General features: G+C 33.8%; 1 protein-coding gene and 1 long non-coding RNA gene across 3 annotated transcripts in view; one reads left to right on the forward strand and one right to left on the reverse strand.

Annotated features, from left to right (window-relative positions):
• LOC108663218 (tyrosine-sulfated glycopeptide receptor 1-like) lies at positions 5,998-6,549 on the reverse strand. The gene has a single exon (XM_018126796.1). The coding sequence runs from the start codon at positions 6,547-6,549 to the stop codon at positions 5,998-6,000; it is 552 nt and encodes a 183-aa protein (XP_017982285.1).
• The window catches only part of LOC108663332, a 16,665-nt gene continuing 13,636 nt past the window's right edge, over positions 8,040-11,068 (forward strand). The window contains exons 1-3 of one of the 2 annotated variants that reach the window (XR_001929296.1): positions 8,040-8,079; positions 8,739-8,812; positions 9,633-9,653. This is a non-coding gene — a long non-coding RNA (uncharacterized LOC108663332). Of the gene's footprint in view, positions 8,080-8,738; positions 8,813-9,632; positions 9,654-11,068 lie in introns of those variants that run through there. The other variant, XR_001929295.1, reaches the window with a different exon arrangement.

Genomic DNA, 11,068 nt, shown 5'->3' on the forward strand with positions numbered 1-11,068 from the left:
TCCATCTCTACGTCATGTCTCATTACCAAATCTTTACTCATATACGAGTACTTGAATATTCAAATCATCGTCTTTTTTTTTTTTCTAAGTAGATCTCTGCAATTCCCGTAACGTATTTCTATTCCCTTACTGAGGGTAGTATCATTTAATCAAACCATGTCACCCTCGTTTTCTAAACGTTTGAAGCATAATCTAACCTTCCACTATCCCTATCAAACACTTTACCTTGATAGTTACTCAAAATAAATTGAAACTTGTGGGAAAGCAAATTTCACAATTTATGCTTTATGTCTACAATTATGTCAAGACCAGAACCTCAGTGGGTCCACAAAATGGTTGGATAATCATTGCCTCAAACCAATATTTCCAAGTATACTTATGATTGTATCATATCTTCATACTTATGTGACATGTCAGTCACGAGCCCAACTTGACTGCATAGCCATTTGCTCTTTGAGCTTTAATGTTTTCTCATTGTGAAAAGTCTTTCGAATTTATCTCATCAGGGTATTCACAAGGTGGATACATGTCAATATCTTACAGTTCAAGGCCTAAAGCATTGAACACAACCTCATCATTGATGTTCTACGTTATATCATATAATACAAAATATAATCTAATAACTATGACAATGAAATTCTAAAGTTCCACCTTTATCTACCAATCATAGTTCCCTTTATGAGCACATACTTTACACTGCTTGATTGTTCACAAGCCACTCATGGCCATCCAATTTCGACCTCTTATAGCAAGTCAAGCTAATATATTCTCTTATGCTTTCCCATTGAGAACTTAATCAATCAAAGGCTTATCTTCAAAGCCACTCATAACTTTAATCGTTCATTGTATGCTCAATAACACTTTAGCTCACTGACCTCATTGGACATTATTTTAAAATCTCCCAAGGTGTCTGTGTTCTTAGTTCGAATCATACCATCTAACTTAGTATAATTGCATTAATTATCCCTAAGCTCTTTATGCTCAGTATATCAACATCCATATTTCTCCCTCATTCATGTTATTGACCTTGTTAAGGTATATGTGGCTTTTTAACCTTTCACTATACATTCCACATTTAAGCCAGGGCATTCTCAGTCTCATGCCAAGACTATAGCTATGTAACCATAAATCAAGATAAACTCCCCTATGAGATATCTCCTTCTATAGGATGCATGGGGATCACAAGATGTACAACTCCAAGTGTATGCCTACATATTGATAACCTCCATATTTTTCATGGTCATAAAAACCACAATTTGCAAAACTAGTTTTCTATCACAAGTTTGCAATCGGAACATTAGTCTCAACATATCTCACTTTGGGCATACTTCACTACTAGCATTCACATACCTTTACCATAACATTCAGTGCAAATTGATTGAGCAATGATCTCCAAATTTACTCTTAGATACACATATATCAAATTGTACACCCCTTAGTGTTGAGATCTTGACTTTACTCATCAATTCTTAACCAATTACATCCATAAGATAAACAATTCACTTAATTTTTGTATCTTGTTTTTGCAGTCATAAGATCAAAATTTCTTAAGCTTATGATGCAGAAACTTCCTCTTATAGCATATTCGAAAATCCACATATTTTAAGTCCTTTACCCTTAGGAAAGTCACATTTAAGACTAATCATTTACATCATAGGTTGCATATTGAACCAACATATTTTTAAATTGACATTTAAATCAATTCATATATCGATCTTCATATAGAACTCCATGTGGTACTTAGACTAAATTTGTCATTTCCATGTCATTTAATTTCAAACTGCTAAATTCACATATAGTCCTTTAATCCTTTGGCTCCACACTTAGCATAGCAAAATTCAAGCTCATCTTTAGAGTAGATCATTTACTAGCCCTTTACTTAATGACCATACATCAATTATAATAATTCGGGGTTTTCACCCTTGAGCTAATTTATACAATTATAACCATAAATCACAATAATTCAATCCAAGCCTTGGAATCTCGCAATCACTTAGTTTAAATTAAAACCAACTCCATTTAAGCTACTACACACATATTCAACACTTATACGCTTATAAAATATTTCAAAAGCCCACACCATTTCTATAGGGGCATGTCAAGCTCAATTAACATAGTGTACTTACCTCCGTGCACATAAACATTGGTTTACATTTTTCCTCGATACTTAAATTTATAAACCTCAAGTGAGTCATAACAATCACTATTCATTCCAGTCAAAATAGAGCTCTTATTACCATTATCGTACGTCCTTTCTATATTGACCTCAAATACCATCCATGGTCTCCAAAATTTAAATTTTTTTTTAACCATAGGTTCAAATCATAATTCCACCAAATGAATAAACTATTACGGACTTAACAGTCTAGCTCCACCTTCCTCCATCCTTAGTCGGAGGAATAAATCATTATATTGGCTTTTCATTAGGAGCATTTGCTTAAAAATCTTTCCAATAATGGTTTGTGTCCGGGTGGCATCTCAAACCTGGACAACGGCATCACTTATGACCTTTACATAATGTTAGCAGGAGGGTAGGTTGCTAGGACTAAGAGTTCATATAGCCTCCTGTCTATGACTTGTGCTGCAGTCACAAATCATAGACAAGACTCTACATTAACTTCAACAACTTCGCTGACTGACACAAGAATCCCTAGGACTCGACTAAACCTATAGCTCTGATACCAACTTTGTCAAAGTCCAAATTCTCAGGCCATGATCGCCCATGGGCCTAATGGGCATAGCCCACCAAGCCCAAGCAAGCCTATTATGTAATCTTGCTTAACATTCCATCAACTATTCTCAACTTATCTTTCATAAGTTCGACTTATAATCATTTTAATAATGGGCTATAGCAATCAAGAATTTCATTAACATAAACCCAAAATGATATTAACATTTCAATTCATGGTGGCATTAACGGTTAAAATATACATATTTCGTCTAAAACACGTATCTTAGTATTTTACATCATATGAACGTACTCATAAAACAAAATGACTCTTGACTTTCAGCGGAGTGACCACAGTGAAGGTACGGCTATTGAGATGCTTTAGTACCTACCAAGAAGGCGAGCATATGTGTGCAACTCAATCTAGGTCTCAACTGCCTCCAAATATGAAAACATGAATTTTAAAAATGTGAGTACGAAACTCAGTGAGTGAACATAAGAAGGGAACAAGCAATCAATAGGAAGAATTTGGAAATCATGATGCACTTGTTTAAAAAACAATGCAATTGATTTAATTTTTTACTAAAAGCCTCTCATTTCAAACTTTGATTAATAACCTCATAGTGTTGCAACAACCCATGATCAATCCATGAAGCTAAATGGGTGACAAGTATGTCAAAACCGAATAGGGTAGCATGTAGGACAGAATGTTTCTCGCTGAGCGAGAAACAATACTAATTTGCATGTATTTCAGGTTTTCTGGCATATCTCCTACTATAGAAGTCCAATTGACCTGAGTTTTAGACCATTAGAAATCTAAGAAGCAGGACTACAACTTTTATGTTTACCACTTTTCCCAGTTCAGAAGGGAAGGTGGTCAAAACTTTCATCAAAATGAACGCACTACACTAGAATCCGAGAGTTTCTCGCTGCAGCGAGATTTATTTTCGTTGCAGTGAGTTTTCTGCTGCCAAAATAGAATGTTTCTCGTTGCAACGAGAAGCAGGGCACCTAAGTGAAAAAGAGACCTTTGCACAAAAATCCATTTGGTGCTGCAATAAAGATCAATTTGCAAGAAAATGGGAATTTGTCAAGATTCATCATGCAAATTTCACATGCATTTCAATCATATATCATATTCATGAACTTTTATTTCATAAGCATAGATATGCATAAATACATAGATAAACATCAATATCATCATAATCACACCCGGCTCATGTGCATCCCCCCACATCATGCACATAGCCGGCTCCATCGTGTGCATCCTCCCACATCGTGCACAATCAGTGCCATCGTGTACATCCCCTCACATCGTGTACACGGACACTATCATCATCCATCTCTCATGCCACCATAATCACCGGCATGTCCATCCCCCACATCGTACACACACATATAGTTACAGTCATCATACACAATATCAATCATCATGCACAACACATATATATTTATCATCATGATGCAATAGTGCATGAATCCATAGCAATCACATATCACAACATAAAACCATTTAGCAAAAGCTTGTTCCCAAGGCACATGTTTTTATGAAAAACTTGATAATTCATTCAAATGTGTGGTAAATATATTATATTCCCCAAAACAAGTTTTGAAGGCAGTTCACTCATTGGTCTTGTTGATTCTTTTGCTTGACTCTAACCTCAACTAATGCTCCAAATGGACATGTGAGGCCTTGTTGGAACCTATACACACACAACATCACAACCAACCCAAATTGGCATTACTACCATTCCAAAACTATTTTCTAAACTGGGTTCAACTAGTCATTCCTAACTAGTTTCCAACCACCATTAAATGGCTATTGTTTGCACTACTCTAATCACACTAAAAATGAGTAAACAACTCAACAATAAAACAACTCATAATCTCAATTACTAGCCATTATCAACAACTTAAAACTAAGCCTAGTTCATCACTCACCTTAGGGTTTCTTTGTAGTTGAATTTTCTTCCAATAGCTTCCAAAAAAATGTGAAAAATCTCTCTTTATCTCTCTAAAACCTCCAGCTAGTGAGAAAAAGTGTTGAACAAGGACTTTTTGAGGGTTTTAAAGTGAGAGAGTGAAAGAGCACAAGGGTTCTAGTCAAAAGGGCATAAAGGTATGAAAATTAGCGCTAGAGAGAGAAAGTTGTGAAAGTTTCATATCAAGCTTCCATGGAGGATGGAAGCAATGTGAGATGAAAGAAGAAGAAGGAGAAGAAGCTGCTGGAGAATGAAGAAGTTGCTGGAAGAAAAAAAATATTTATAGCTCAAGCTTATCCATTCCACTTGAAATTACGAAAATGCCTTTAGCACATTAACTTGTGCTCCTTCAATCCTTGGTGCAATCTTTTTACTTTTTTGATATTAAAACAAGTCCATAATGGTCTAGACATGCTCGGGTTTACGAAACTTAAAATTTAACCCGAGGTAAAAAATGACGATTTTGCCTTTGTGGTGAAAATTATTGAAACTTCTAGTTTTCTTTGTATTTTCATCATTACACATTATTTATTCGGTCTTATACCTATTTAGACCTCAAAATATTATAAAACCTTCTTTTTGGAGCTTTTTAGAGAAAATGACGAAATTACCCCTCACCCGTGTTATTGCGTCTATGCATAGTTATGAGACTATAGGGGTTGAGGCCTCACAAGGTTGACAATGAAAGTTTCATTGAGGAAAGGAAAATGGTTAGTAACACAAATTAGTTACATGCACAACAAAAATTAGGAACAGATTTACAAATGTCATGATCAATATTACCATTTGTATTATTAAGGAGTGAATTTTGCCACTCATATTGTTCTAGAAATGAGCCAAGCTTGCTTCTTGCAAAATTATTAATTGGTCAAGATACATATTGTTGTAGAAATTCATGGGACTTTGTCATTCTGACAATAGCTAATACTGACATAAATGCCTAAGAAGCTACTTGATGTAGAATCAAATGTGTGTAAATCTGCAAAATGAAAATAAATTGTTGCAATACTTGTGGTTTGTGTGTTTTTGTGAACCTATAATCAATAATTGAGTGCTATGAGCATTGAACTTTTTCAAATCATAAGCAAAGACTTCTAATTCAGGTTTTCTTTTTTTCTCTTGTTTGAGATTATGTTTTAGCTTGGAATTCACTTAGCAAAACAATCTAGAACAAAGAAATGTGTAGTGGAAGTTATAATGTTAACTGCACAATGCAATTTCATTGCGACGATACTGTAAAATTCAATTGAATTTCTGCATAGATTGAAATCAAGAGGCTTTTCATTCAATTTCTAAAGAGGAAGGGTAAAAAGCTGAAAGTTTTGGTGGAAATGGAAAATTGATTGGCTACATATTTCCATAATGCAATTCTCTAGGCAGATTGTCAACCACAAAATAGTAGCAAGAAGTAATGCCCGTTTCAATATGATAGAACCATGCTTGTCTCGAATAAGGATATATGTAAAGCACAACAGCAATAGCCAATAGCACTATTATGTAAAACACGATGAAACTCACATAAAAGACATCCATGTCAATTAGGCCACTGTCTCCTCTGTTGCCAATTAAAGCCTTTGGTGTGAATGATGGTTCAATTGTTGAGCAGTTCTTTTGCAATTGTGGGCCACAAAGAAAAGGATTTCCCATATAACTGCTTTCATCAAATGTTCCAAATTGTGCAATCCTTTTAGGTGTCTTTCCAGATAAGTTGTTGTATGGCACATTGAAAAATGCCAAGAAATGTAACTTCACAAGTTCAAGAAGAATATGCCCATTCAAGTTGTTGTAAGAAAGCTCTAGACTTTCTATTTGTACAAGGTGAGAAAGCGCTTGTGGGATCAATCCTGTCAAACTGTTGTGAGAAAGGTTCAATGCAAAGACCATAGTAAAGTTCTCCATTGCATAAGGAATCTCACCTGTTAACTTGCTGCAGGAGAGATAAATTCCAAACATGTATGCAATGTTTTTTCTTTTGTAAGAGTAGGATATGCTCTTTATTGTGTATTTTATTGGTTTTTCAATCAAAGGCTTTGTGCCGTTAGAAGTTGTAAAAGGAAAATCAACATATTGGTTGGATAAAAAGTTCAAGGTAGTAACTTTTAGACAAGGGAATACCACCAGACAAATTATTATGAGAAAGATCAATCAAGCTTAATTGAGCTAACTTGCATAACTGAATTAGAATCTCACCTTCAAAGTGGTTTCTCTTCAAGAGAAGATAACTCAAAGCAGAAAGCCTGCTAATCCAATTTGGAATGTTGCTAGTCAAGTGGTTATAGCTGAGATCTAATGTCATTAAAAAATCGCTGTCACGAAAAGCATCTGGTAGTGGCCCTTGTAGCTTATTTTTAGATAAAACTTAACTTATCAATAAGGTAGCGTTTGTTATTTTACAATGTAATATGATTGCAAGCAATGTGATTGTAGGGAAGATAACATTGCAGTATTTGGTATATATGTAATGTAATGATTAAAATGCATAGAAGATAATATTGTAGTGTTTGTTTTACAAGTACTTCACTATGTAATGTTAATTTTCAAAACTACCCTTATATATTAAAATACAAGTTTAACATGTATTTTTTTATTATTAATTTTTATATAATGTCATTTTATAAATATATTTTTAATTAAATATATATTATTTTTCATTTCTTATTACAAGTATATACTTTATTTGTCAAACCCTGCTTTGTAAAATAATTATAATATCATTCACATGCTCGATAGAATGTTTGTATATTTAGAAAGTTCGAGAAATCGTTAAAAGACGATATTGCCCCTAATGGTACCATTGAGTTGATTAAGCCTCGAACTAGTTTAAATAGGAATTTTAAGGTGAAATTAAGAGTTTCACAGTTCAGGGATGACGCAAAATGGTAATTTGGAGTTCGAGGATCAATTCGGTGTCAAACCAAAATTTTCACTATCTAGGGGCAAAATCGTAATTTTTCCACTTACGGACAAAATTTGAGATTTTGAGAGAATTTAGATTACATTTGACAAATTGGAGAATGGTATGAGTATAAGGGATGAAAAATATGTCTATGGGCAATTTTTCAGTTTTTAGGGTAAAAATGTAATTTTTCACTTTACGGGGGTAAAAGTGTAATTTTTAAAAATTTACTCCACCAAAACTTTGGAAAAGTCTAGAAATTTCATGGAAGACATGGATAAGTGAAGAGGATTGAGTGGTAGAAAAAGAAAGTCAAAAAGATGGCTAGAAAAAAATAAAATAATAAAATATTCAAAAGGTAAATAAAATAATAATATTTTATTAAGCCTATTAAAAGGCTTGAAAATTCCAGAATTCTTCATTGGGAGGGTCAGCCAAAACCAGCAGGAGAGAGAGAGAGAAATAAGAACAAACCCTAGAGTGAGAAAATTCAAAGAAAAAGTGTGATTTTTCAAGGAATCAAGTGTTTAAAGGTATGATTTTTCAAGCTTAGCTTAAGATTTATCATTTCCATGCATTTCTCCTTATTTTCCATGGTTAAATTATGTGTTTTGATGATGGATTCAAATCTGATCATATGGGTTTAGAGAGAGAAAGTTGTTAGATTAATTTGATTTTGAACTATGTTAGTGTTTAGTGTTAGTTTAGCATGTTTATGAGTAAAACAACAAGAAAAATATTCATTTTCTCCATGAATTTCTCTAGGCCGAATCTAGCCAATGGTGTGTGAGGATGAGGTTGACTTTATTTTAAGAGAATTAGATGGAAAAATGATGAATTATGAGGTTGGAAATTAAATGGGAATTTTTGGTGCAAAAAAATAAAATTTTTTACCCACTAAGGGTAAAAGCGTAATTTGTGGTCCGAACTGATAAATTGGACCACATTCACAGTCATTGAGGTATTGTGGATATAATTGGATAATTGAAATTGAAATGGATGGAATTGGAGTTGAATTGGAGATTTTAGAAATTTACACCGTGTATAGGCGAGTTAGGTCGGACACTGTGATTAAGCGATTGTCCAAACATTTCACACCCTATCTAGTGCATACGCATGGATAAGAGCCTGAAATAATATATATTGATTTGACACAAATTATTGAATTTTTTGTGTCATGTATTGTGGATAGGTGGTGAGCTATCTGATACGGGTAAAAGACTACACCCGAGGATCGAGAATAGGAGTATATCTACTCCTAGTACAGTGAGTAAACTTACTATCGTCTTAATTATCTAGAGTAGATTTATTTAATTGTGTGATTTTATGAAAAAATGGTTTAATTGGAAAATTATTGTGTTTTATGGGAAAATGGGATTTTATAAAATAATTTTATAAAATTTTTGAAAATTTAATAATGATTTCAAAAATAGAGTAATTGGAGACCTATACTATGATTGTGTTGTTTATCCATGATTTTACATTAAATGGCTTATGATAAATGTGGGTATGATTGGTTATTTTTATGATTTAAAGAATATGTGAACTGCTTTGATTTACCTTGAATGTGTTAAGTGAGCCATGTCATATTATTGTGATTTTATTGGTTGGTGGATTATTAAGTGGGCACTGCAGTGACGAGGGTTCCGTGGGCCAGCCTAATTAGAGGGGCACGGTTCCCAATTATTGAGCTTACCTCGATTGGAGAGGCACGTAGGACAACTCCCGAGGTAGGATTTGAGTACACTTCACGCTGCCCACCACATGAAACTGGGACTCAGCCAACGCCGAGGAACGGCTGTGTTATCGGAGGTGAAATGTGTTTGTGTGTGTGACAATAAACAGCCTTGGCGGTCTCATTAAGATGCCTTCGCAGGGTATCCCCGAGAATGGATTTTTGGCAAAGGCCAAGTTTTTGAAAAGTACATAAGCCATGTTGAGTAATTGGATAAAATTCAATTATTTATATGGGTTGGGATGAATTATTTTAATTGTCTCATATTACTCGGCTTTAGATTATTTTGATGATGTCTGTCTACTCACTGAGATTTTATAATCTCACCCCTTCTTTCTATACATTTTTCAGGCTCAGAATAGGTAGTAGACTCTCAATTGCATCCAGAAGTAAATTTCGGAGTTACATCCTAGAAAGTAAGGTTATAGACTTAAACCTTTTCAGTTATTTAGGGGTCCACATGTCATTGTAATTTAAATTGCATACTCCAGTTTTCTATAATACAGTATGTATAAATTTATTTTGTTTTTATGTGCAAAAAATTAATTTTTGATGTTTCAAAAATATATATATATTGTTTTACATTAAAATAGATTATTTTAATTAATATTTTTATTTTATTTTATTATTAAAAAAAAAGAAAAAAGAGAGAGGAATGGAAAAACTGGTATAAAAGCCTTTCGAGGTCTCGAAAGGCATTCGGGGAAAGAATATCTGTCGAGGCTTCGCAGCGGTTGTCACGGGCTCGATGGGAGTTTCTGGTCATAACAATTTGTGTGGTATCAGAGCATGGTTTAAAGATCAAAGATTTTGGTTTTAAAGCTTTGGATTTTAAAGTTTTTAGTTTTAAAGTTGTTTTAAGAAATCCACACTGACACTGCGTGTCCCCGAGTGAAGTTAAGTCAAATAGAATGCATGAGTATGCATATAGAAACCTGTTTGTTTGCAGGGTGTATAAGAGATTAAGTGATTTTCGTTTGATTTCATATAGGTTTTGAAGTGTGTTGGATTACACTTAACATGTATAGGGGGGACAGTGATTCTGATATTTCACAGAGTGTTAGTGAGGGACCAACAAATTTTACTGCTGAAAACCGATGGTGTCCTGAACTTAATAATCCAGAAAGAGTATAAAAATCTTTTAGTATGACAAAGGTAGATTAGTAATACAAGTATTGAGGATGAATAATTATCTTAGTGGCAAGATCAATTATTTTAAATAAATATTGAAGGTTGAAATAGGAAGCCATTAATGGTTCCAGCAATTATTAGATTTAATAACGATTAAACCTTGCAGTACTATGAATTGATCACCAGTTAACGGGGTTAAGTCATGGATTATAAATTTGAGTATGGAGGGAATTAGAAGGTGATACCATAAAATTTTAAGATGAGGAATATAATCGGTTACGACTATGAGAATAGTGGGATACTATCAATAATGAATCATTAGGCGTGTGATGAAATTGTGATCTATTGAACCATATGGGAAGACTGTCCTAAGGTGGGACATAGGATGTGAGGATTTTTGGAGATGCTTATAAAGGGAGATATAAATTGTAAAGTATGTTTTTCCCCACAAGTTTTAATTTATTTGAGAAATTATCATGGTAAAGATATGTGAATATTGGTAATGAAATATGCCCTAAGGGATGACGGTGGCATATCACATAGATAATATAGATATATTGGGGTCAGTATCCTGATCATGCATCTGTGATAGAAAATTTACTTTGCTAATTATGGTATAGACTCAAAAAGGAGCCAAGCCGTTGAGAATGACTAAG

This window comes from Theobroma cacao, chromosome 9 (assembly GCF_000208745.1).
Source record: "Theobroma cacao cultivar B97-61/B2 chromosome 9, Criollo_cocoa_genome_V2, whole genome shotgun sequence".
Lineage (NCBI taxonomy): Eukaryota > Viridiplantae > Streptophyta > Magnoliopsida > Malvales > Malvaceae > Theobroma > Theobroma cacao.

Bases quoted from the DNA above. Each gene is read 5' to 3' on its own strand.
- LOC108663218 (XM_018126796.1), bottom strand. From the start codon at position 6,549: ATGGAGAACTTTACTATGGTCTTTGCATTGAACCTTTCTCACAACAGT.